At 50.5% G+C, this 27,788-nt stretch overlaps 1 protein-coding gene across 1 annotated transcript; it reads left to right on the forward strand.

Moving 5' to 3' along the window:
- Positions 1 to 778: 778 nt before the first annotated feature.
- On the forward strand, positions 779 to 27,508 carry LOC101733151. Its single transcript, XM_031902174.1, has 18 exons — positions 779 to 835; positions 2,526 to 2,683; positions 3,229 to 3,500; positions 4,737 to 4,856; positions 6,148 to 6,208; positions 6,731 to 6,869; positions 7,232 to 7,392; positions 10,317 to 10,362; positions 10,735 to 10,874; positions 12,121 to 12,220; positions 12,345 to 12,466; positions 13,541 to 13,677; positions 15,033 to 15,180; positions 21,070 to 21,150; positions 22,412 to 23,285; positions 26,175 to 26,358; positions 26,608 to 26,756; positions 27,012 to 27,508. Exons 1-18 carry the CDS (start codon positions 779 to 781, stop codon positions 27,225 to 27,227), a joined length of 3,165 nt encoding a protein of 1,054 aa, XP_031758034.1. The 3' UTR covers positions 27,228 to 27,508.
- The last annotated feature ends 280 nt before the right edge of the window (positions 27,509 to 27,788 follow it).

A 27,788-nucleotide genomic window follows, 5' to 3' on the forward strand; every position in this document is an offset into this window, starting at 1 on the left:
AGGTGAATCCAAAGGCAGGCAGGGGTCAGTCCGGGCAGGGGTCAGTCCGGGCAGGGGTCAGTCCAGGCAGTGTTCTAGCAAGTCCAATAATCAGGCACGGGTCGGTTCATGCAGAGTTCTATCAGATCCGTTAGTTAGGCAGGGGTCAGTCCGGGCAGGGGTCAGTCCGGGCAGGGGTCAGTCCGGGCAGGGGTCAGTCCGGGCAGAGTTCAAGCAAATCCAGAAAGTCGGGCAGAAGTCAATATCACAAAACCAAACAGGAACCAGGCAGGGAACATAGGAATCAGGTATCAGAAGTGGCAAGACCAGGCTCAGCGGGAACGATGATCGAGCACTGGGTGTAGCCCGGAGAGGGTTTATATAGTCTGGTGATTACCAAAGCAACCACACATGTGATGACCAATATAGACAGAGAAACTGGTGGAAAGGCAGAGGGGACATTAGAGCAACCGATCCCATGTAGCTCAAAGAGCCCCCTGTGGCTCAGTAAGCATGTGCACCCGGAGTTCCGCACAAAGTCCAGGGTTCGTATCCCTATAGTTCCTGATGTTCCCAGTAAGTTTATCCTATGATTTTCCCAGATGTTCCCAGTAAGATTATCCAATGATTTTCCCAGATGTTCCCAGTAAGTTTATCCTATGATTTTCCCAGATGTTCCCAGTAAGTTTATCCAATGACTTTCCCAGATGTTCCCAGTAAGTTTATCCTATGATTTTCCCAGATGTTCCCAGTAAGATTATCCAATTACTTTCCCAGATGTTCCCAGTAAGATTATCCTATGACTTTCCTAGATGTTCCCAGTAAGAATATCCTAGGACTTTCCCAGATGTTCCCAGTAAGATTATCCTATGACTTTACTAGATGTTCCCTGTAAGTTTATCCAATGACTTTCTCAGATGTTCCCAGTAAGATTATCCTATGACTTTCCCAGATATTCACTGTAAGATTATCCTATGACTTTACTAGATGTTCCCTGTAAGTTTATCCAATGATTTTCCCAGATGTTCCCAGTAAGTTTATCCTATGACTTTCCCAGATGTTCCCAGTAAGATTATCCTATGACTTTCCCAGATGTTCCCAGTAAGATTATCCAATGACTTTCCCAGATGTTCCCAGTAAGTTTATCCTATGATTTTCCCAGATGTTCCCAGTAAGATTATCCTATGACTTTCCCAGATGTTCCCAGTAAGTTTATCCTATGACTTTCCCAGATGTTCCCAGTAAGTTTATCCTATGACTTTCCCAGATGTTCCCAGTAAGTTTATCCTATGACTTTCCCAGATGTTCCCAGTAAGATTATCCAATGACTTTCCCAGATGTTCCCAGTAAGTTTATCCTATGATTTTCCCAGATGTTCCCAGTAAGATTATCCTATGACTTTCCCAGATGTTCCCAGTAAGTTTATCCTATGACTTTCCCAGATGTTCCCAGTAAGATTATCCAATGACTTTCCCAGATGTTCCCAGTAAGTTTATCCTATGATTTTCCCAGATGTTCCCAGTAAGATTATCCTATGACTTTCCCAGATGTTCCCAGTAAGATTATCTAATGACTTTCCCAGATGTTCCCAGTAAGATTATCCTATGACTTTCCTAGATGTTCCCAGTAAGATTATCTAATGACTTTCCCAGATGTTCCCAGTAAGATTATCCTATGACTTTCCTAGATGTTCCCAGTAAGATTATCTAATGACTTTCCCAGATGTTCCCAGTAAGATTATCCTATGACTTTCCCAGATATTCACTGTAAGATTATCCTATGACTTTCCCAGATGTTCCCAGTAAGTTTATCCTATGACTTTCCCAGATGTTCCCAGTAAGATTATCCTATGACTTTTCTAGATGTTCCCAGTAAGATTATCTAATGACTTTCCCAGATGTTCCCAGTAAGATTATCCTATGACTTTCCCAGATATTCACTGTAAGATTATCCTATGACTTTCCCAGATGTTCCCAGTAAGTTTATCCTATGACTTTCCCAGATGTTCCCAGTAAGATTATCTAATGACTTTCCCAGATGTTCCCAGTAAGTTTATCCTATGATTTTCCCAGATGTTCCCAGTAAGATTATCCTATGACTTTCCCAGATGTTCCCAGTAAGTTTATCCTATGACTTTCCCAGATGTTCCCAGTAAGATTATCCAATGACTTTCCCAGATGTTCCCAGTAAGTTTATCCTATGATTTTCCCAGATGTTCCCAGTAAGATTATCCTATGACTTTCCCAGATGTTCCCAGTAAGTTTATCCTATGACTTTCCCAGATGTTCCCAGTAAGATTATCCAATGACTTTCCCAGATGTTCCCAGTAAGTTTATCCTATGACTTTCCCAGATGTTCCCAGTAAGATTATCCTATGACTTTCCCAGATGTTCCCAGTAAGATTATCCAATGACTTTCCCAGATGTTCCCAGTAAGATTATCCTATGACTTTCCCAGATGTTTCTTTTTGTCTCAGGATTTCCCAGTAAGATTGTTCCATGATGTTCCCAAGCATTTGCAGTTATATTATCCTATGTTTTTCCCAGGCTTTCCCAGTAAGGGTCTATTATGACCGTCTGACTGGGAATGTTCAGGAGTTGGATGGATTCCTGCCTAGGAGACCTCCAAGTTATGGAGCCAATGAGCAGCAAAGGGAGGGGTGTCTGTCGTGGCTACGGGAGGAGAGGTTGCCGCTATTCAGGAAGTGAGTTGCATTATTTCCTGTGCATCATTAATCATATTCCCCTTCTTTGCATGCTGAGTCTCCTTAACAAATGGGGCCCCTTTTCCCCTGCCCCAACTGGATACTCACCTGGTACTGAGAAATGTACAGGATTAATGGGGCATGAAATGGATCTCATGAATTTACCCCTCTTACCCCTAAATCAGAGCTATGCACCCACTTTGCCCCTGGGTCATGTAGAGTTGGCAAATCAGCGCTATGATTGGTTGTTGGTTAGTGTCATAAAAACCCCAACCCAGTAGAAGCATCTGATTGGCTATAAACTAAAAGGAAACAGCACATAGTCCAGATTAGCCCCTTCCACAAGGCTGATAGGAGCAACAGAACTATATGCCTGGGGTAATATTACACATCTTGAGCCCCTGCTTGGGCATCTCTGCCCAGAACTAAGGGTATTTAACTTACTGAAACCAATGTGCCAACCAGTGATCTATATCCCTCTCTCTCTGTCTCTCTCTCTCTCTCTGTCTCCCTCTCTCTCTTTCTCTCACTCTCTCTCCTCGCAGGTCCCCCCTTTACCTGGAATTCAAATTTGCCCGATCCCTGCTCCGGCCCCTGGAAGATCCTCACCCTCTTGGCCGCTTTGGCATCTGTGGGTACAGCCGGCAGTCTAATGGCACAGCCTTGTCCTCTCTTCCCAACAATCCACCCACTGCTGGGCATCAATTAAGTCATCCCAGTCCAACCACTGATGGGAACCAAGCTGTTACCCCAATTGCCCCAGCCAGGCTGATACCCAGGACTTTGAGTGGCTCACAAAGTGCCCCGGCAGGCTCAGGTAACCCAGAATCACTTCTTATGGGCTCACACACTGGCACAATCACTTAGGGGCTAAAGGGCAATAGACTGGCATGGAGGGGGCAGAATGAAATTGAATATTTCCCCCTGTGATTATGTTGCTTTAATCTGGATTTTGTACTCATGAGAAGGATTTTGTCATTATGAAATAAATTCTGTGATTATGAGACCCACGAAGAACGTTTCCACCTAATAATGTCATTTTTTTTGTCTATTAAAGGAGAAGGAAAGGCAGATTCACCACATTAGTGCCACCTAGAACCCTATATTTATTCTGCAGAAAGCTTTTCCTGCCTGAGTAACAGCACTAGAAGCTCCCTCTGTTTGTTTAAGATAGATGCTGCCATTTTAGCTCAGTAGCTTCCTGCTGCAGCTCTGGCTGCTGGTAGCTCAGGTTCTGATGGAAGGGGGTGAGAGGAGAGATGGGAGGGGGGAGATGGAAGGGGGAGAGATGGGAGGGGGAGAGAGGAGAGATGGGAGGGGGAGAGATGGAAGGGGGAGAGAGGAGAGATGGGAGGGGGAGAGAGGAGAGATGGGAGGGGGAGAGATGGGAGGGGGAGAGATGGAAGGGGGAGAGATGGGAGGGGGGGAGAGGAGAGATGGGAGGGGGAGAGAGGAGAGATGGGAGGGGGAGAGAGGAGAGATGGGAGGGGGAGAGATGGGAGCGGGGGAGAGGAGAGATGGGAGGGGGGGAGAGGAGAGATGGGAGGGGGAGAGAGGAGAGATGGGAGGGAGAGAGAGGAGAGATGGGATGGGAGAGGAAGAGAGCTGTGCAGTCTCGTGCCCTGAAGGATATTTCGGAGAGCAGGAAGTCTGACACAGAAGAACATGTGACACAAAAGAAGACAAGAAATCCTGTGTTTCTTTTGATAGAGGAGTGCAGCTGTGAGTGCTTATGACTGTATTCACACAGACTTTTCTGATAAAGCTACTGAGTTTGTACCTTTCCTTCTCCTTTAATGACATTTATTGTGTAAATGACAAATCCATTGAGTGCACAAGTAGCACAGCGTGGCATAAGGTCTGTAGATGTTGCACCCAGAGGGGAAATACTGGGGGGGGGGGGGGGGGGGCGGTTGAAAATGATTTTTGTGCTGCAGAATATATTTGTGATAATAATGTTTATTATATATAAAAAGTAAATGATTTCAGGGGCAAATGTGCAGCTTGTGCCCCACGTGCCTTGATGGTAACCTTGTGGTGTGATTCTGTGCAGGGTATATATTGGGGGGTTACCCCGTACCCCTGCTGGGGCAGTATGGAGATGTGGTTCTGAACCTCTACAAACACGGTGCCTGTGAGGGCCACAAGCAGACACAAAGCAGGTACCTGCAGGGTAAGTTGTGTTAGTGCTCAGGCCCGGGGCCACCCTGCCCCCTCACACTGTTAAGGTTTAATGTACCCTAGCAACCAGGCAATTGTGTGAATGAGAGACTGGAAGCTGAATAGAGATGGAGATGAATAAAGAATAAAATTGGGTCAGTGACCCCCCATTGAAAAGATGGAAAAGGCAGAAGAGGAAGAAAATTATTCAAAAACTGTAAAAAAAATAAAGACTAATTGAAATGGTCCATTCTATAACTTACTGCCCCTTTAATATAATCAGCATACAGCTGTCTCTGCTGTCTCTACTGTCTCTGCTGTCCCTGCTGTACCTACTGTCTCTACTGTCCTATTCCCATGCTGGGTGCTATTCTCACATATGCCACTAGGTGGTGCAGTGATGTATATTCAGCAGCTGATTTCTTGAATAATTATGGTCCATAGGGAGCTGAGACCTACCCCAGCCTTTAGGTAAGCTGCTGTTGGGGGTGTTAGACCTATTACCCGTCACTGTATTTGGGGTGTCAGACGTATTACCCATCACTGTATTTGGGGTGTCAGACCTATTACCTGTCACTGTATTTGGGGTGTCAGACCTATTACCTGTCACTGTATTTGGGGTGTCAGACCTTTTACCTGTCACTGTATTTGGGGTGTCAGACCTATTACCTGTCACTGTATTTGGGGTGTCAGACCTATTACCTGTCACTGTATTTGGGGTGTCAGACCTATTACCTGTCACTGTATTTGGGGTGTCAGACCCATTACCTGTCACTGTATTTGGGGTGTCAGACCTATTACCTGTCACTGTATTTGGGGTGTCAGACCTATTACCTGTCACTGTATTTGGGGTGTCAGACCTATTACCTTTCACTGTATTTGGGGTGTCAGACCCATTACCTGTCACTGTATTTGGGGTGTCAGACCTATTACCTGTCACTGTATTTGGGGTGTCAGACCCATTACCTGTCACTGTATTTGGGGTGTCAGGCCTATTACCTGTCACTGTATTTATATTAGGGTGTGGGGTATTACTCAGTGACGGTGCCCCTTTATGATAAACAAGGACTTTCCTCTCTCTGCTTTCCTGCCCCAAAGGTTCATCCAGAACAAGTACCAAGTCAGACAAAACTTTACCCCACCCCCCCTCTAAGGTTCTGGTCACTTTAATGCAGCGCAGGTGATGGTCCCTAGCCACGTGCCCGGCCCTGTGAGTGAATGTGGCCAGTGATGTATGGCCTTGGGCTCCGTGCCAACCCAGTGTGGCCCTTACAAATTACTGACTAGTTTTTCTGTGCCCTTAGAATGCAGAGTTGATGCAGGGGCCCCAGCGCCCCACTGTACAGACGATTCAGAGATGGGAAGGTAGGTGTGGCCTGTGTTACTGTGTAACATCGTGATCCAGCCCCTCCTCCCACTCCCAGTAGCAATGTGACTTTGTATGTAAATGTCCCCTTAATCTGGGGCAAATAATCAAATACTTCATTCAGCTTCACCCCCCCATTCCTCCCATCCCCCCACTCTTCCCACTCCACCTCATTCCTCTCACCCCCCCTCCCCCCCACTCTTCCCACCCCCCATCTCTCTCACCCCTCCTCCCCCCCACTCTTCCCACCCCCCATTCCTCTCACCCCCCCTCCCCCCCACTCTTCTCATCCCCCCATTCCTCCCACCCCCCCTCTTCCCATTCCCCCCATTCCTCTCACCCCCCCACTCTTCCCATTCCTCTCACCCCCTCCACTCTTCCCATTCCTCTCACCTCCCACTCCCCCTCCCCCCCTCTCTTCCCATCCCCCCCACTCTTCCCATTACCCCTGGTATGGACTGCAGGGGAAAGTATTCCTATCTAAGGGTTGGACAGTTACCCAGTTTGGGGGTATTTTGCAGGTCCGAGGGGCAATATCAGTGTGAGTGGGACATTATGGATGAGCCGTACAGCCCCAATGAGAGCGAGGAAACGTTTCTGCAGCAGCACAACCTCTCCAGCAACTCCCTGCAGCACCTTAAAGAGCAAGCTCTTGGGACAGTGAGTCTGGGGGCCCCGGCACCTGTATAGTAGGGGGGCCTCAAACACTATTACTGTATAAGGGTAAAGCTCTGGGGGCAGTGAGTCCGGGGGCCCCGGCACCTGTATAGTAGGGGGGCCTCAAACACTATTACTGTATAAGGGTAAAGCTCTGGGGGCAGTGAGTCCGGGGGCCCAGGCACCTGTATAGTAGGGGGGCCTCAAACACTATTACTGTATAAGGGTAAAGCTCTGGGGGCAGTGAGTCCGGGGGCCCCGGCACCTGTATAGTAGGGGGGCCCCAAACACTATTACTGTATAAGGGTAAAGCTCTGGGGCATTGAGTCCCATTCACCAGATTCCTGCCCCACTTTGTGCCCCAGAGGGAAGGAATGGGAAGATTCATGGAATTTCTGGCGGATACTCTGGGAATCCACCTCTTGCGCTTCTGGTTGGACTGTGAGGAGTTCAGGGAATGTTCAGCAGAGACTGAAGCCTCTTCCAACCCCGAGAGAGCCTGGCTCCTGTGTGCCCACCTGTACAGGTAAGGGGTATATGTGCCAGGCACCCATACATAGCATTCTGTGGGCATAAGGTGGGTCTAGAGGGCCCACTGAGGCAGGAACAGCCCATATGGCACCATACAAAGCCTATTCAATCCTTTCCCCCCAGTGGGACAGTCCTACCTCCTATTCCCATGCTGGGTGCTATTCTCACATCTGCCACTGGGTGGCGCATTGATGTATATTCAGCAGCTTGTTTCCTGGATAACTATGGTCCATAGGGAGCTAAGACCTACCCCAGCCTTTAGGAAAGCTGCTGTTGGGGGTTTCAGACCTATTACCTGTCACTGTATTTGGGGTGTCAGACCTATTACCCGTCACTGTATTTGGGGTGACAGACCAATTACCTGTTACTGTATTTGGGGTGTCAGACCTATTACCTGTCACTGTATTTGGGGTGTCAGACGTATTACCCGTCACTGTATTTGGGGTGTCAGACCTATTACCTGTCACTGTATTTGGGGTGTCAGACCTATTACCTGTCACTGTATTTGGGGTGTCAGACCTATTACCCGTCACTGTATTTGGGGTGACAGACCAATTACCTGTTACTGTATTTGGGGTGTCAGACCTATTACCTGTCACTGTATTTGGGGTGTCAGACCTATTACCTTTCACTGTATTTGGGGTGCCAGACAGATTACCCGTCACTGTATTTGGGGTGTCAGACCTATTATCCATCACTGTATTTGGGGTGTCAGACCTATTACCTGTCACTGTATTTGGGGTGTCAGACGTATTACCCGTCACTGTATTTGGGGTGTCAGACGTATTACCCCTCACTGTATTTGGGGTGTCAGGCCTATTACCTGTCACTGTATTTGGGGTGTCAGGCCTATTATCCATCACTGTATTTGGGGTGTCAGACATATTACCCGTCACTGTATTTGGGGTGTCAGACCTATTATCTGTCACTGTATTTCGGGTGACAGACCAAGTACCTGTTACTGTATTTGGGGTGTCATACCTATTACCTGTCACTATATTTGGGGTGTCAGACCTATTACCTCTCACTGTATTTGGGGTGTCAAACGTATTACCCGTCACTGTATTTGGGGTGTCAGACCTATTACCTGTCACTATATTTGGAGTGACAGACCAATTACCTGTTACTGTATTTGGGGTGTCAGACCTATTACCTGTCACTGTATTTGGGGTGTCAGACCTATTATCTGTCACTGTATTTCGGGTGACAGACCAAGTACCTGTTACTGTATTTGGGGTGTCATACCTATTACCTGCCACTATATTTGGGGTGTCAGACCTATTACCTCTCACTGTATTTGGGGTGTCAGACGTATTACCCATCACTGTATTTGGGGTGTCAGGACCTATTACCCGTTACTGTATTTGGGGTGTTAAACCTATTACCCGTCACTGTATTTGGGGTGACAGACAAATTACCTGTTACTGTATTTGGGGTGTCAGACCTATTACCTGTCACTGTATTTGGGGTGTCAGACCTATTACCTCTCACTGTATTTGGGGTGTCAGACGTATTACCCATCACTGTATTTGGGGTGTCAGGACCTATTACCTGTCACTGTATTTGGGGTGTCAGACCTATTACCTCTCACTGTATTTGGGGTGTCAGACATATTACCCGTCACTGTATTTGGGGTGTCAGACCTATTACCTGTCACTGTATTTGGGGTGTCAGACCTATTACCTGTCACTGTATTTGGGGTGTCAGACCTATTACCTCTCACTGTATTTGGGGTGTCAGACATATTACCCGTCACTGTATTTGGGGTGTCAGACCTATTACCCGTCACTGTATTTGGGGTGTTAGACCTATTACCCGTCACTGTTTTTGGGGTGTCAAACTTATTACCTGTCACTGTATTTGGGGTGTCAGACCTATTACCTGTCACTGTATTTGGGGTGTCAGACCTATTACCTGTCACTGTATTTGGGGTGTCAGACCTATTACCCGTCACTGTATTTGGGGTGTCAGACCTATTACCCGTCACTGTATTTGGGGTGTCAGACCTATTACCTGTCACTGTATTTGGGTTGTCAGACCTATTACCTGTCACTTTATTTGGGGTGTCAGACCTATTACCCGTCACTGTATTTGGGGTGTCAGACCTATTACCTGTCACTGTATTTGGGTTGTCAGACCTATTACCTGTCACTTTATTTGGGGTGTCAGACCTATTACCCGTCACTGTATTTGGGTTGTCAGACCTATTACCTGTCACTGTATTTGGGGTGTCAGACCTATTACCTGTCACTGTATTTGGGATGTCAGACCTATTACCTGTCACTGTATTTGGGGTGTCAGACCTATTACCCATAACTGTATTTGGGGTGTCAGACCTATTACCTGTCACTGTATTTGGGGTGTCAAACCTATTACCTGTCACTGTATTTGGGGTGTCAAACCTATTACCTGTCACTGTATTTGGGGTGTCAGACCTATTACCTGTCACTGTATTTGGGGTGTCAGACCTATTACCTGTCACTGTATTTGGGGTGTCAGACCTATTACCTGTCACTGTATTTGGGGTGTCAGACCTATTACCTGTCACTGTATTTGGGGTGTCAGACCTATTACCTGTCACTGTATTTGGGGTGTCAGACCTATTACCTGTCACTGTATTTGGGGTGTCAGACCTATTACCTGTCACTGTATTTGGGGTGTCAGACCTATTACCTGTCACTGTATTTGGGGTGTCAGACCTATTACCTGTCACTGTATTTGGGGTGTCAGACCTATTACCAGTCACTGTATTTGGGGTGTCAGACCTATTACCTGTCACTGTATTTGGGGTGTCAGACCTATTACCTGTCACTGTATTTGGGGTACCAGTACCTTCTGCCTCTTACTGGGTAGTGTATTTAGGGTGTGGGGTATTACCCCTTAATTCTGTGACTCTCTCTCTGCTTTCCTGCCCCAAAGGTTCATCCAGAACAAGTACCAGCCCTACCTGAGTGCTGAGAGCCAGGTAACGTGACTATTTAATCAGCAGGAAGTGATGTCACCAGCAGGAGGTGAGGCAAGAGGAAGTGATGTCATTATTCACACCTTCCGTACCCATGCAGAAGAAACAGCCCATAATAATGTTATTCTCCAATCCCTCCCCCTTTCCAACCAACCAATCACATTGGCTCTAAGTCTCCAGTTTATTGGTCCATTGCTACATAAATCTACAGAACAATCCATCACCAGAATCTGGGGCAGTAAGTTACTGTATTGCCCTTATTGCTCTCCCTGCCTCCTCCCTATTGGTGCTTGTGCTTCCCCCTCCCCCTTGTGATTAACCAATCCTGTTGAACACACCAGGGGGCATTAGTAATCTGTTAACCCTTTGTTATAGGAGCAGATCCGGCTGTCTCAGCAGAACTGGGGCCCAACATTCCCAGCGCTCAGGAGAGCCCAGTATGATGCACTGAGGCGCCTGCGCTCCTATTGGCTCCCACGGTTCCTGATCCACCAGCAGATGGGCCTGCACAGAGGGTACTGGGCTCCTTACTAGCCAATCTGCTGCCATAACACAGGAGGGGGGCAAAGGGGCAAATTCAATGAGTGGGTGATTAAGGGGGTGATGCATGAGTCCTGGGGGGGGGACTGGGGTAACTGTGTGGGGCTGCAGGGAGTGCTGGAAGGGGGACTGGGGTAACTGTGTGGGGCTGCAGGGAGAGCTGGAAGGGGGACTGGGGTAACTGTGTGGGGCTGCAGGGAGTGCTGGAGGGGGGACTGGGGTAACTGTGTGGGGCTGCAGGGGGTGCTGGAGGGGTGACTGGGGTAACTGTGTGGGGCTGCAGGGAGTGCTGGAGGGGGGACTGGGGTAACTGTGTGGGGCTGCAGGGAGTGCTGGAAGGGGGACTGGGGTAACTGTGTGGGGCTGCAGGGAGAGCTGGAAGGGGGACTGGGGTAACTGTGTGGGGCTGCAGGGGGTGCTGGAGGGGTGACTGGGGTAACTGTGTGGGGCTGCAGGGAGTGCTGGAGGGGTGACTGGGGTAACTGTGTGGGGCTGCAGGGAGAGCTGGAAGGGGGACTGGGGTAACTGTGTGGGGCTGCAGGGAGTGCTGGAGGGGTGACTGGGGTAACTGTGTGGGGCTGCAGGGAGTGCTGGAGGGGTGACTGGGGTAACTGTGTGGGGCTGCAGGGAGTGCTGGGGGGTGACTGGGGTAACTGTGTGGGGCTGCAGGGAGTGCTGGAGGGGTGACTGGGGTAACTGTGTGGGGCTGCAGGGAGTGCTGGAGGGGTGACTGGGGTAACTGTGTGGGGCTGCAGGGAGTGCTGGAGGGGTGACTGGGGTAACTGTGTGGGGCTGCAGGGAGTGCTGGAGGGGTGACTGGGGTAACTGTGTGGGGCTGCAGGGAGTGCTGGAGGGAGGACTGGGGTAACTGTGTGGGGCTGCAGGGAGTGCTGGAGGGGTGACTGGGGTAACTGTGTGGGGCTGCAGGGAGTGCTGGAGGGGTGACTGGGGTAACTGTGTGGGGCTGCAGGGGGTGCTGGAGGGGTGACTGGGGTAACTGTGTGGGGCTGCAGGGAGTGCTGGGGGGTGACTGGGGTAACTGTGTGGGGCTGCAGGGAGTGCTGGGGGGTGACTGGGGTAACTGTGTGGGGCTGCAGGGAGTGCTGGAGGGGTGACTGGGGTAACTGTGTGGGGCTGCAGGGGGTGCTGGAGGGGTGACTGGGGTAACTGTGTAAGGGGGTGACTGGGGCCCCTGTAACAAAGTGTCTGTTTAATTCCCAGATTGGATGATATTTCCCCCCCCCCAGAGACAGGGGAAGCAGAAATCCCACTGGGGCCCCCCAAGCGCCGCCCCGGAACAAGAGGAACGGATGGCGGAAATGTAAGTTCCCTCCCCTGAGGGGCTGCGAGGGTTAATTTCCCTTACTGGGGAAGATTGACTTGTGGGCCCAGTGGTACAATGGGGGGAATAATCCATGATTAACCCTATCCCTCCCCCCTCCTAGAATACAAGCGCCTGGGCGGGTCTCCCTAGTGGCTCCTCCCACACTCCTCTTGCCCAGAGGATGATACAGGCCCTGCTGGGGGACCGCCAGGCTGGGGGCCCATTCCTGCACTTCCTGAACAGGTGAGTGGCCCTGATTGGGTGGGAAAGTTGGGGTCTGGGCCCCTTTCTCTCCTGCCAACCCCTGGATGCCAGCCAGGGCCCAGTCGCTATAGCAACAAGCATGGTCTGAATTCCTGCCCAAGGAAGGGAGAGACCCCTAAACCCACTGACTCTCTCTGTCTGTGCCAGGTGGGCATAGAATTCCTGCCCAAGGAAGGGAGAGACCCCTAAACCCACTGACTCTCTCTGTCTGTGCCAGGTGGGCATAGAATTCCTGCCCAAGGAAGGGAGAGACCCCTAAACCCACTGACTCTCTCTGTCTGTGCCAGGTGGGCATAGAATTCCTGCCCAAGGAAGGGAGAGACCCCTAAACCCACTGACTCTCTCTGTCTGTGCCAGGTGGGCATAGAATTCCTGCCCAAGGAAGGGAGAGACCCCTAAACCCACTGACTCTCTCTGTCTGTGCCAGGTGGGCATAGAATTCCTGCCCAAGGAAGGGAGAGACCCCTAAACCCACTGACTCTCTCTGTCTGTGCCAGGTGGGGCATAGAATTCCTGCCCAAGGAAGGGAGAGACCCCTAAACCCACTGAATCTCTCTGTCTGTGCCAGGTGGGCATAGAATTCCTGCCCAAGGAAGGGAGAGACCCCTAAACCCACTGACTCTCTCTGTCTGTGCCAGGTGGGCATAGAATTCCTGCCCAAGGAAGGGAGAGACCCCTAAACCCACTGACTCTCTCTGTCTGTGCCAGGTGGGCATAGAATTCCTGCCCAAGGAAGGGAGAGACCCCTAAACCCACTGACTCTCTCTGTCTGTGCCAGGTGGGCATAGAATTCCTGCCCAAGGAAGGGACAGACCCCTAAACCCACTGACTCTCTCTGTCTGTGCCAGGTGGGCATAGAATTCCTGCCCAAGGAAGGGAGAGACCCCTAAACCCACTGACTCTCTCTGTCTGTGCCAGGTGGGCATAGAATTCCTGCCCAAGGAAGGGACAGACCCCTAAACCCACTGACTCTCTCTGTCTGTGCCAGGTGGGCATAGAATTCCTGCCCAAGGAAGGGAGAGACCCCCCACTTACTCTCCCTGTCTGTGCCAGGTTCAGTTCCCCAGAGGGCACCCAGACATTCCTACTGTGCCAGGCGTTGGCTGAACAGGGCATCTGGGAGGCAGAAGATGAGAACTCACCCTGGTACATCCAAATGCCCAAGTACAGGAAGCCCAAACAGCGAGAAGGTAAGTGCCCAACAGAACTTGGGTTCTACAAGCCCAGTAAGTTCCCAGAATTCCACTGTCCCCATGGCACTTGTCGGGCACCAACACTCGCTGTGTGCCAGGCTCGGAATGGTTTGGGGATGGTTGGAGCCCCCATGGGGGGGTCTCACTTTACGGCTGTGCTGTGATTATTCCCCATTCAGATTCCTCCCCAATGGGCTCTCTCCCAATAGGCTCACAGGAAGCTCATGTGCTGAACTAAAACCCTCTGAGAGAATCTTCTCCAGACCACTAACTGTGGGAAAGCCTCGGCATAGAAAGCCGGATTTACCCATTTTGGATTCGCCTGAATGTGACCTTTCCAGACATAAATGGTTCCCGGGGCCAAAAATATTTATATAAAATGCAGTCATTGAGGAACCTGCACACAGTGTCGGACTGGTGTATTGGGGGATCATGGGAAAAACTGAACCAAGGGCCCACCCCCTGCAATACTTCTCCACCCCCACTGTCCCTGATACTGTGCAGCCATTGGTTCCCCTACATTATGTACAACCCCCCTGCCTGAGCCTGTCCCTGATACTGTGCAGCCATTGGTTCCCCTACATTAGGTACAAACCCCCCCTGCCTGAGCCTGTCCCTGATACTGTGCAGCCATTGGTTCCCCTACATTATGTACAACCCCCCTGCCTGAGCCTGTCCCTGATACTGTGCAGCCATTGGTTCCCCTACATTAGGTACAAACCCCCCCTGCCTGAGCCTGTCCCTGATACTGTGCAGCCATTGGTTCCCCTACATTAGGTACAAACCCCCCCCTGCCTGAGCCTGTCCCTGATACTGTGCAGCCATTGGTTCCCCTACATTAGGTACAGACCCAGCCCTGCCTGAGCCTGTCCCTGATACTGTGCAGCCATTGGTTCCCCTACATTAGGTACAACCCCCCCCCCTGCCTGAGCCTGTCCCTGATACTGTGCAGCCATTGGTTCCCCTACATTAGGTACAACCCCGCCCCTGCCTGAGCCTGTCCCTGATACTGTGCAGCCATTGGTTCCCCTACATTAGGTACAACCCCCCCCGGCCTGAGCCTGTCCCTGATACTGTGCAGCCATTGGTTCCCCTACATTAGGTACAAACCCCCCCTGCCTGAGCCTGTCCCTGATACTGTGCAGCCATTGGTTCCCTTACATTAGGTACAAACCCCCCCTGCCTGAGCCTGTCCCTGATACTGTGCAGCCATTGGTTCCCCTACATTAGATACAACCCCGCCCCCCTGCCTGAGCCTGTCCCTGATACTGTGCAGCCATTGGTTCCCCTACATTAGGTACAACCCCGCCCCCCTGCCTGAGCCTGTCCCTGATACTGTGATTTAACCCTAGGAACACTGGAATATGTCTCTGAGTTTTGGGAGCACCCCTCAGGTGACATGCAGCCATTGGCCTGGGGGTCTGTAGGTCGGATGGCACTGGGGGATCTGTGTGAGGCATCGCTGTGTTTCCTGGAGTACGACATCGCTCAGTTCTTAGAGTAAGTAAGAAAGATCCGTCTAAGTGTAAGCAGCAGTCCTGCCCTGCTTTATGGCTGAGATTCTAGCTATCTGTATAACAGAGCATTCTGTCACAGTGGCACAGATCCTATCCCCCCATTGTAAGCAGCAGCCCTGCCCTGCTTTATGGCTGAGATTCTAGCTATCTGTATAACAGAGCATTCTGTCACAGTGGCACAGATCCTATCTGATCCCCCCCATTGTAAGCAGCAGTCCTGCCCTGCTTTATGGCTGAGATTCTAGCTATCTGTATAACAGAGCATTCTGTCACAGTGGCACAGATCCTATCTGATCCCCCCATTGTAAGCAGCAGTCCTGCCCTGCTTTATGGCTGAGATTCTAGCTATCTGTATAACAGAGCATTCTGTCACAGTGGCACAGATCCTATCTGATCCCCCCATTGTAAGCAGCAGTCCTGCCCTGCTTTATGGCTGAGATTCTAGCTATCTGTATAACAGAGCATTCTGTCACAGTGGCACAGATCCTATCTGATCCCCCCCCCATTGTAAGCAGCAGTCCTGCCCTGCTTTATGGCTGAGATTCTAGCTATCTGTATAACAGAGCATTCTGTCACAGTGGCACAGATCCTATCTGATCCCCCCCCCATTGTAAGCAGCAGTCCTGCCCTGCTTTATGCTGAGATTCTAGCTATCTGTATAACAGAGCATTCTGTCACAGTGGCACAGATCCTATCTGATCCCCCCATTGTAAGCAGCAGTCCTGCCCTGCTTTATGGCTGAGATTCTAGCTATCTGTATAACAGAGCATTCTGTCACAGTGGCACAGATCCTATCTGATCCCCCCCCATTGTAAGCAGCAGTCCTGCCCTGCTTTATGGCTGAGATTCTAGCTATCTGTATGTAGGGTTCTCTAGAAATTGGGTCCCCTAGGTTGGTTGCCCCCAGGATAGACCCCAGGGAGGGTAACACTTTAGTAGTGGGACACCTTGGGTGGTTGGCACTATAAGGGTTAACAGGGAGTTAGTTTCCCTGCAGTTCAATAGTTAGGCCACAGGGTGCACACAGTATATAAGGCTGTACAGCCATGTGTCTGCAGGTCTTTCAGCCTGGGACCCCTCTTGGATAAGAGGTATACCACAGGTTAGCATTAGACAGTTAGAGAGTTGTTATAGACCACTCTAGGAGTGGGAGACAGGTTATCTAGTTGGGCAGTGTGGCCCCGACAGGAGGTGTAATGGATTAAGATCCACCAGCACTCATAGCTGGAGTCAGGGTATAAAGTGCTAAGTGTAGGAGATTAGCCTAATCCAGGGGTATCTAAGTGGAAGTACCGGGGTGAGGTCTGCTGAGGGGGTGTCCGCTTGGCGTGTAGTACCGGGAAGTGCCCTAGAGAGGGGCTTCTGGCGAGAAGTACCGGAGGGAACCCCTAAAGGGAATCATCTGGCGTGTAGTACTGCTAATATCTCTCGTGGAGAGAGGGTCTCTTAAGGAAGAGGGAGTATACCCTGACTGTCTCATTGCTCCTGTGTGTAACCTGTCTGTCTGATACATCTGTACAATAAATAAGTTCCACTGGTTAAACATCCATCCAGTGTCCTGTCTCTGCATATCTGGAGGATCCACCTGCCTGGTAAGCAACTACCCCAGGGAGGGGGCAAGGTGCCAGGGGTGCTGGGAGTCCTCACACTGCAGTACAGTATCAAGGTCCCAGGAGGGGAGTTATAGTTCATTCTATCCCTATCCTGGGTGGAGGCACGCCAAAGTACAAAGGAATAGCTGTTCCCCATAATAAGCGGGGCTCAGGATCTCTGAAAGCGCCAAGTATAGTGACATATCAGCAGGTAGTGCCACATCTAATCATAAAGTGGGCTACATGTATAACAGAGCATTCTGTCACAGTGGCACAGATCCTATCTGATCCCCCCATTGTAAGCAGCAGTCCTGCCCTGCTTTATGGCTGAGATTCTAGCTATCTGTATAACAGAGCATTCTGTCACAGTGGCACAGATCCTATCTGATCCCCCCCCCATTGTAAGCAGCAGTCCTGCCCTGCTTTATGGCTGAGATTCTAGCTATCTGTATAACAGAGCATTCTGTCACAGTGGCACAGATCCTATCTGATCCCCCCCATTGTAAGCAGCAGTCCTGCCCTGCTTTATGGCTGAGATTCTAGCTATCTGTATAACAGAGCATTCTGTCACAGTGGCACAGATCCTATCTGATCCCCCATTGTAAGCAGCAGTCCTGCCCTGCTTTATGGCTGAGATTCTAGCTATCTGTATAACAGAGCATTCTGTCACAGTGGCACAGATCCTATCTGATCCCCCCCCCCATTGTAAGCAGCAGTCCTGCCCTGCTTTATGGCTGAGATTCTAGCTATCTGTATAACAGAGCATTCTGTCACAGTGGCACAGATCCTATCCCCCCATTGTAAGCAGCAGTCCTGCCCTGCTTTATGGCTGAGATTCTAGCTATCTGTATAACAGAGCATTCTGTCACAGTGGCACAGATCCTATCTGATCCCCCCATTGTAAGCAGCAGTCCTGCCCTGCTTTATGGCTGAGATTCTAGCTATCTGTATAACAGAGCATTCTGTCACAGTGGCACAGATCCTATCTGATCCCCCCATTGTAAGCAGCAGTCCTACCCTGCTTTATGGCTGAGATTCTAGCTATCTGTATAACAGAGCATTCTGTCACAGTGGCACAGATCCTATCCCCCCCATTGTAAGCAGCAGTCCTGCCCTGCTTTATGGCTGAGATTCTAGCTATCTGTATAACAGAGCATTCTGTCACAGTGGCACAGATCCTATCTGATCCCCCCATTGTAAGCAGCAGTCCTGCCCTGCTTTATGGCTGAGATTCTAGCTATCTGTATAACAGAGCATTCTGTCACAGTGGCACAGATCCTATCTGATCCCCCCCATTGTAAGCAGCAGTCCTGCCCTGCTTTATGGCTGAGATTCTAGCTATCTGTATAACAGAGCATTCTGTCACAGTGGCACAGATCCTATCTGATCCCCCCATTGTAAGCAGCAGTCCTGCCCTGCTTTATGGCTGAGATTCTAGCTATCTGTATAACAGAGCATTCTGTCACAGTGGCACAGATCCTATCTGATCCCCCCCCCCCATTGTAAGCAGCAGTCCTGCCCTGCTTTATGGCTGAGATTCTAGCTATCTGTATAACAGAGCATTCTGTCACAGTGGCACAGATCCTATCTGATCCCCCCATTGTAAGCAGCAGTCCTGCCCTGCTTTATGGCTGAGATTCTAGCTATCTGTATAACAGAGCATTCTGTCACAGTGGCACAGATCCTATCCCCCCATTGTAAGCAGCAGTCCTGCCCTGCTTTATGGCTGAGATTCTAGCTATCTGTATAACAGAGCATTCTGTCACAGTGGCACAGATCCTATCTGATCCCCCCATTGTAAGCAGCAGTCCTGCCCTGCTTTATGGCTGAGATTCTAGCTATCTGTATAACAGAGCATTCTGTCACAGTGGCACAGATCCTATCTGATCCCCCCATTGTAAGCAGCAGTCCTACCCTGCTTTATGGCTGAGATTCTAGCTATCTGTATAACAGAGCATTCTGTCACAGTGGCACAGATCCTATCCCCCCCCATTGTAAGCAGCAGTCCTGCCCTGCTTTATGGCTGAGATTCTAGCTATCTGTATAACAGAGCATTCTGTCACAGTGGCACAGATCCTATCTGATCCCCCCATTGTAAGCAGCAGTCCTGCCCTGCTTTATGGCTGAGATTCTAGCTATCTGTATAACAGAGCATTCTGTCACAGTGGCACAGATCCTATCTGATCCCCCCCATTGTAAGCAGCAGTCCTGCCCTGCTTTATGGCTGAGATTCTAGCTATCTGTATAACAGAGCATTCTGTCACAGTGGCACAGATCCTATCTGATCCCCCCATTGTAAGCAGCAGTCCTGCCCTGCTTTATGGCTGAGATTCTAGCTATCTGTATAACAGCATTCTGTCACAGTGGCACAGATCCTATCTGATCCCCCCCATTGTAAGCAGCAGTCCTGCCCTGCTTTATGGCTGAGATTCTAGCTATCTGTATAACAGAGCATTCTGTCACAGTGGCACAGATCCCCCCCCCCCCATTAGGGCCCCTGATGCTCCTGGGTGGGGCCCCTGTTTGGCGCTGGCTCTGAGTGCAGTGAATAAGGAAAGTCCGGAGGGAACAAGTAGTGTAATTAGTCTCTGCTCCTGTCACTTGTGCTAATGAGCTGATCTCGTTACCGAGGAGCCTGTGGGTAACGACGCTGATGTAACACAGAGAGGCCAGGGGACATCTGAGCCGTCAGCGGAGAAGGAGGCAGTTACCCAACCCCGGCTCTCAGTTGTGCCCTGTAACCAACCTGCTCTCGTCAGTATGGGGTCGGCACGAGCAATGGCACACAGGGGCACAGGGGCAGCTACTGGGCACAGAGATGGCACAGAGCCCCTGGCACTTTCTAGGCTCAGAGTCTCAAGCATAAGGATTGGCACATACACGGGCGCCGGGTACAGAATAATCCTTAATGAGCGGAGGAAATTACTACCCCAGGGGTAAGAACCAAATGCCCATTCATGTCCATCTCTGGAAATAGGAACAGGGAATTGTACTGGTGCATTCTGGGAATACGGCCCTGGGGATAATGGAATGAAACTGCCCCCCCCCCCAATTGTGGGGATTAGAGAATATTCCTGCACAGTGGGGTAACTATAGGGGGAGCAGACCCCACAGAAGCAGGTGGGGGGGACTCGGGGTACAGGGGGCCAGACTGTGCCCCCCCCCCCCGGATTCAGGTGAATAGCAAATCTGCTCACACTGTGGATTCTGGATTCTCTGCCTTGTGGGTAATGGCAGTCTAGAGCTGCTGCAGGGATCGGCCCCAGTATTGGGGCAGTCAGTACAGAACCCAATGGCACTTTTATTTAGGGTGCTCAGTGCTGCACAGCTTTCCCTCTGTGACCCTGCTGTCTCCCCATGTGCATCTGTCTAATGAGACCCCACGTCATCTCTGTGACCCTGCTGTCTCCCCATGTGCATCTGTCTAATGAGACCCCACGTCATCTCTGTGACCCTGCTGTCTCCCCATGTGCATCTGTCTAATGAGACCCCACGTCATCTCTGTGACCCCGCTGTCTCCCCATGTGCATCTGTCTAATGAGACCCCACGTCATCTCTGTGACCCTGCTGTCTCCCCATGTGCATCTGTCTAATGAGACCCCACGTCATCTCTGTGACCCTGCTGTCTCCCCATGTGCATCTGTCTAATGAGACCCCACGTCATCTCTGTGACCCTGCTGTCTCCCCATGTGCATCTGTCTAATGAGACCCCACGTCATCTCTGTGACCCTGCTGTCTCCCCATGTGCATCTGTCTAATGAGACCCCACGTCATCTCTGTGACCCTGCTGTCTCCCCATGTGCATCTGTCTAATGAGACCCCACGTCATCTCTGTGACCCTGCTGTCTCCCCATGTGCATCTGTCTAATGAGACCCCACGTCATCTCTGTGACCCTGCTGTCTCCCCATGTGCATCTGTCTAATGAGACCCCACGTCATCTCTGTGACCCTGCTGTCTCCCCATGTGCATCTGTCTAATGAGACCCCACGTCATCTCTGTGACCCTGCTGTCTCCCCATGTGCATCTGTCTAATGAGACCCCACGTCATCTCTGTGACCCTGCTGTCTCCCCATGTGCATCTGTCTAATGAGACCCCACGTCATCTCTGTGACCCTGCTGTCTCCCCATGTGCATCTGTCTAATGAGACCCCACGTCATCTCTGTGACCCTGCTGTCTCCCCATGTGCATCTGTCTAATGAGACCCCACGTCATCTCTGTGACCCTGCTGTCTCCCCATGTGCATCTGTCTAATGAGACCCCACGTCATTTCTGTTCCAGGCACTGTGTTCCTCCCCCAAACCAGGAGTCTGAGCCAAAGAAGAGCCCCGAGCTGAGCCCCCGGGGCAATAGGCACAAGAGGTAAGTTTATACTAAACATGGGATAAGGGGGGAGGCTTCTGTTGCCCCACAGCCCTAGAGAGTTCCAGTCAGTCTGTAATATCTGCCCGGGGGTAGGGAACGTGTGGCTAAAGTATTGATGGGAGGGATAATCCATTTTGCCCTTGAAGAGGGCAGTAAGGCAGTTGGCAGTGTGAGTGCCTAGGCCATTCCTTGTACCTGATCCAGAATAATATTGTGCAGCTCTTTGGGGGGAAGCAAATTATAGAGGTGCCTGGGGCAAAACACACTTTGTAGGACTGGCTCTTCAGCTGTTGTTACTCCAGGACAACAACTCACAGGCCACAGTTGGACAACTCGTATAAAGTTTTGCTTTGGCCTTTTTGTTGGCCATCTTGCCCTACTGTCCCCTTCTCGCCCTACTGTCTCCTTCTCGCCCTACTGTCTCCTTCTCGCCCTACTGTCTCCTTCTCGCCCTACTGTCCTCATCTTGCCCTACTGTCCCCATCTCGCCCTACTGTCCCCTTCTCGCCCTACTGTCCCCTTCTCGCCCTACTGTCCCCTTCTCGCCCTACTGTCCCCTTCTCGCCCTACTGTCCCCTTCTCGCCCTACTGTCTCCTTCTCGCCCTACTGTCTCCTTCTCGCCCTACTGTCCTCATCTCGCCCTACTGTCCCCATCTCGCCCTACTGTCCCCTTCTCGCCCTACTGTCCCCTTCTCGCCCTACTGTCCCCTTCTCGCCCTACTGTCCCCATCTCGCCCTACTGTCCCCATCTCGCCCTACTGTCTCCATCTCGCCCTACTGTCCCCATCTCGCCCTACTGTCCCCATCTCGCCCTACTGTCTCCATCTTGCCTTAATGTCTCTATATTGCCCCACTGTCTCCCTCTTGCCCTACTGTCTCCCTCTCGCCCTACTGTCTCCCTCTCGCCCTACTGTCTCCCTCTCGCCCTACTGTCTCCCTCTCGCCCTACTGTCTCCCTCTCGCCCTACTGTCTCCATCTTGCCCTACTTTCTCCCTCTCGCCCTACTGTCCCCATCTTGCCCTACTGTCTCCATCTTGCCCTACTGTCTTCATCTTGCCCTACTGTCCCCATCTTGCCTTAATGTCTCTATATTGCCCTACTGTCTCCACCTCACACCCACCTTCTGTTTGGCCTCCTAACATAATCCCACCCCCAGCAGTGCAGGCAGCAGCTTTGTGAACCATCAGCCATCAAAGCTTCTAAACTAACTCAGTTTAACCTTCTGCTCTTATTGGGTCTTTTCTTTTTGGTTCCAGGACTAAAAAAGGCAAAGCTCCCAGAACTGTTCACTTCAGAGAAGGAAGGTTCAAGCATCAAAGGAAAATAGACTTCACAGAACAAGGTCAAGGTGAGACAGTTTGGGGAGACCCCAAAGATGAAGCCCCAGACCCTCTGGAGATGTTGGAGAACAGAGTTGTATACAAGCTGTATAGGAAAGTTGTAGAAGACACCGAGGAGCCAGGAACGCTGAAGGCCCTTGAGACCCTGCAGGCTCTGAAAGGAACCACCGGAGGAAGGAAGATGGTGAGGCTGGTGGAGCAAGTACTGGAGTTGGAAAGCAGTCAAAGGCCCCTCTTGAAAGGTCTTAGGAAGCGACTGGTCTCAGATCTCCTGAAGGGCAGGGTAAGTAGCCTCAGTCACGAGGGCATTATAGACTTTCTCCATTCATGCCTCTCAGAATCTTTTGGACAGTTTTGGGAAGAGATGATTGGAAGACTGAAGGAGTGTGGAGTAGATCCTTCTGGAAATGAGAACTGGGCACGACTGGAGCCTATTCTACAGGTCATTGCCAACAAAATGATCTTGTCACGTCTGCACAGTACCAAGAACCTCCCACAACATTCTGCTCAGGCTCCGCCAACTAGTGAGGACAAGACGACCTTTAGACACGCCCTTTATCTGGCAGCACAGGGATGGCCCACCCCCGAGGTGCTTCATTTCCTCAGTTACCTCCAGACCCACTCAGCCCAGGAGGGACTCCCTCTTCTTGAGAATAATCTATTATGTTACCTGGAGGTGCAGAAGTACAAAAATGCCCATCATGCCACGCCAGACCAAGGCCTGCTGAGGACAAAGGTCAGGGTAATCAGGGAGAGATTCTTGCTACCCCACCCCAACCCCCTGCTGGAGGTAGGTACATAGCAGATATGTGATTATATGCTATTCTGGTTCACTCCGTGTCCTCCAAGGGTGGCAGTGGGTCCAGCTGCCCATCTCAACATCCCTTCCTCAGGCCTTCACAGATAGCTCTCAGATTTGTTAGGGTTAACCCTTCCCACCAACATGGCTGCCGAACCTCCTGCACCAATCAGTTTGACTTTACATGCATTATTCTCTATTATTCAGGTATAGCGACAACTAAAGGCATATTTATGTGTAAGCCAGTATCACTGGTGATGTTGCCCATAGCAACCAATCAGCAATGTGATTTCAACAATCACCTACAAGTTAGAAAACAAAAGCAAAACATCGCCAGTAATGTTGGCTTACACACTATAATAAACCTGCCCCCTAGTGTGCATATACAGTGGCTTGCAAAAGTATTCAGCCCCCTTGAACTTTCCCACATTTTGTCACATTACAGCCACAAACATGAATCAATTTTATTGGAATTCCACGGGAAAGCCCAATACAAAGTGGGGTACACGGGAAAGCCCAATACAAAGTGGGGTACACGGGAAAGACCAATACAAAGTGGGGTACACGTGAAAGCCCAATACAAAGTGGGGTACACGGGAAAGACCAATACAAAGTGGGGTACACGTGAGAGACCAATACAAAGTGGGGTACACGGGAAAGACCAATACAAAGTGGGGTACACGGGAAAGCCCAATACAAAGTGGGGTACACGGGAGAGACCAATACAAAGTGGGGTACACGTGAGAAGTAGAAGGAAAATCATACATGATTCCAAACATTTGTTACAAATAAATAAGTGCAAAGTGGGGTGTGCGTAATTATTCAGCCCCCTTGGGTCTGAGTGCAGTCAGTTGCCCATAGACATTGCCTGATGAGTGCTAATGACTAAATAGAGTGCCCCTGTGTGTAATCTAATGTCAGTACAAATACAGCTGCTCTGTGACGGCCTCAGAGGTTGCTAAGGGAATATTGGGAGCAACAACACCATGAAGCCCAAAGAACACACCAGACAGGTCAGGGATAAAGTTATTGAGAAATATAAAGCAGGCTTAGGCTACAAACAGATTCCCAAAGCCTTGAACCTCCCACGGAGCCCTGTTCCACCGATCATTCAGAAATGGCAGGAGTATGGCACAACTGTAACCCTACCCAGGCACGGCCCCCCCCTAAACTCACAGGCCCAACAAGCGCTGATCAGAAATGCAGCCAAGGGGCCCATGGTGACTCTGGGGGGGCTGCAGGGATCTACAGCTCAGGGGGGGGAATCTGTCCATAGGCAACTATTAGTCGGGCACTGCACAAAGTTGGCCTTTATGGGAGAGGGGCAAGAAGAAAGCCATTGTTAACAGAAAACCATAAGAAGTCCCGTTTGCAGTTTGCCACAAGCCATGTGGGGGGGGGGGGGGGGGGCAGCAAACATGTGGGAGAAGGGGCTCTGGTCAGATGAGACCAAAATGGAACTTTTTGGCCAAAATGCAAAACTCTATGTGTGGCGGAAACTAACCCTGCCCATCACTCTGACCCCACCATCCCCACTGTCACATATGGGGGGGCAGCATCATGCTCTGGGGGGGCTTCAGCAGGGAAAGGGAAGCTGCTCAGAGTTGATGGGAAGATGGATGGAGCCAAATACAGGGCAATCTTGGAAGAAAACCTCTTGGAGTCTGCAAAAGGCTTGAGACTGGGGCGGAGGTTCCCCTTCCAGCAGGGCAACGACCCTAAACATAAAGCCAGGGCAACAATGGGTTAAACCCAAACATATCCATGTGTTAGACTGGCCCAATCACAGCCCAGATCTAAATCCAATGGAGAATCTGTGGCAAGATCTGAAAACTGCTGTTCCCAAAGGCTGACCATCTAATCTGACTGAGCTGGAGCTGTTTTGCAAAGAAGAATGGGCAAGGATTTCAGTCTGTAGATGGGCAAAGCGGGTAGAGACATACCCTAAAGCCTGGCAGCTGGAATTGCAGCAAAAGGGGGTTCTACAGAGTATTGGGGGCTGAATAATTACGCACACCCCACTTTGCACTTATTTATTTGTAAAAAATGTTTGGAATCATGTATGATTTTCCTTCCACTTCTCCCGTGTACCCCACTTTGTATTGGGCTTTCCCGTGTACCCCACTTTGTATTGGTCTTTCCCGTGGAATTCCAATAAAATTGATTCATGTTTGTGGCTGTAATGTGACAAAATGTGGGAAAGTTCAAGGGGGCCCAATACATTTGCAAGCCACTGTATAGTACAACACGGGCCTGGGGGTGCCAACCCAGGGTACCTTGCAACAGGGGGAACACTCACTACTTGAGGGCTGAGGTAACATTCTTCTTTTTAACTTGTCCCACCTCAAACACATCCCATCTCCCCTTCAGTATTGTCCCACCCAGAACATGTTCCCCTCCCCTTTGGTATTGTCCCACCCAGAACATGTTCCCCTCCCCTTTGGTATTGTCCCACCTAGAACATGTTCTCCTTCCCTTGAGTATTGTCCCACCTAGAACATGTTCTCCTCCCCTTTGGTATTGTCCCACCCAGAACATGTTCCCCTCCCCTTTGGTATTGTCCCACCTAGAACATGTTCTCCTTCCCTTTAGTATTGTCCCACCTAGAACATGTTCCCCTCCCCTTTGGTATTGTCCCACCTAGACCATGTTCCCCTCCGCTTTGGTATTGTCCCACCTAGAACATGTTCTCCTTCCCTTTAGTATTGTCCCACCTAGAACATGTTCCCCTCCTCTTTGGTATTGTCCCACCTCAAGCACCTCCACAAGTTGTTCTTACTCTGTGTGTGGCCATTAATTGCCCTTTATTAACCAAACCTGGGGCCCTTACACAGTGAGAGCCGATGTAAAACCCTGAAAATGTTTCCCGTTGCCCACCAGCTGGACCCACACCTGCTCCAGGCCTACCTGCAGGAATCTGAGGCTGCTCTACGCTTGGACCTACCTTCTCTCTCCATATTTGATGGCCTCCAGGATTCCTTGTGTGGCCCCCTCCTGCCATTCTGGGCCGGATTCCGCAAGGTGTGGCTTCTCCGCTCCTCAGGCAGCGCCAACAGGAAGCCCGGTAAGCCTATCAGCACAGGGAACTCCCACACCATAGCAGCAAATCAGCAGTTAGGTTAACTGGCCTATTGAGGGTCTAATAAATGAGAATGAGCATCTGATTGGTTGCTACTGGCATTTTATTACTCTCACTCTTCCCCCCCTTCCTGTGCGGAGACCTCCATTGAAGCCACGTTGCTGAGTCACGTGAGCGCCATTTGGCAATACTGTGACCTTGTCCCCCTCACGTGTGGCCCTTTCCCTCCCCCAGAGCTTAGGGCCCAGCAGATCCTGCGGAAGCGCCTGGCACAGTTCCAGTCTGGAGAATCCCCCCCAGGAACGTTCCATCTGCCTCCGGTTCCGCACTCATCCTCTATGGTCTCCTTCTCCTTCAGCATCAGCCGAGGGGTCACCGTAAAGGTAAAATGACCTCACAACTAACCCCTGATGACATCATAAGTGTATGAATTCAAGATGGCACCTTTGTTGGCAAACCACCCAAGATAAATGGGCAGGGTCTTGCCTTCTGCTCAAAGGGATCAAATATTTGCCCCCCACCCTTAATAACCTTTTATATACCCTTTAATAGTGCAGTGTTAGGGGCACAAAATCACAGGGGGCAAACACGTTGCTATGGAAACAGTGGGGCAACTGAAATTCTTGTCTTGTCCATAGGAGAACCAGGATCTGCAATCAGTACCTGCAAGTCCAGCCGCGGGTAGAGCGTCGCTAGATGCCCCAGTACCCCCTCTCTCCCCATCATCCCCAGGGGCATCGCAGCCTCAAACCCCCCTACAGAGCAAATCCTTACTAAACTCCCAATTACCCCCTCTATCCAGATCATCCCCAGGGGCTGTTACCGCTGGACAAGCTTTGTCCCCCCAGTGCTGAGCCTGGGAATGGAAGAGCCAATAAACAGTTGCATCAAATCCCTGTGTAGTCGGGGGCCACGGGGGCCGATTCTTTCTTCTCATCAACTGGCAATTTTGAACATCAAGTGTTTAGATTATGAATCCCCAGTGTAGTTTTGCCCTTTGGGGGGGGCAATTTCCAAGGATTTTAGCAGAAAGTTCTCACTGGATAGGCCACCTAGTGGCGAGAAATATATAAACATATACATCAAGTTATTATCCGAGTTATAAATGTCTAAATAAATATTATTATAAAAACAATGTTATCAGTGCTTTGTGGGAAAGTCACGCTCCAGCCCAAGTGGGGGGGGGGGGGGCAGGGGCACAACACAGATGGCTGAAGGAGTAGGGGGTGCAGTGAATCCAATGTGGAACTTGGGGTTCCTTCCCAATATTCACCTCCAGCCTGAACCAATGTGCAGACCCTAATGTGATTGGATGGTAGAGCTGTGAGAAAGGGAGGTGCCCCATTTGTACCCACAGACGGGGAAGGGCAAATAAGGGACTGGGGTAACAGGGCAGGGTCAGTGTCTGTCTAATA

This window comes from Xenopus tropicalis, chromosome 5, assembly GCF_000004195.4.
Source record: "Xenopus tropicalis strain Nigerian chromosome 5, UCB_Xtro_10.0, whole genome shotgun sequence".
Lineage (NCBI taxonomy): Eukaryota > Metazoa > Chordata > Amphibia > Anura > Pipidae > Xenopus > Xenopus tropicalis.

Coding starts and splice junctions, on each gene's coding strand:
- LOC101733151 (XM_031902174.1), top strand. CDS start 779: ATGACTTTCCTAGATGTTCCCAGTAAGAATATCCTAGGACTTTCCCAG. Junction 3,501..4,736: donor AAGTGCCCCGGCAGGCTCAG/GTAACCCAGAAT, acceptor GATTCTGTGCAG/GGTATATATTGGGGGGTTAC. Junction 15,181..21,069: donor GACATCGCTCAGTTCTTAGA/GTAAGTAAGAAA, acceptor TTTCTGTTCCAG/GCACTGTGTTCCTCCCCCAA.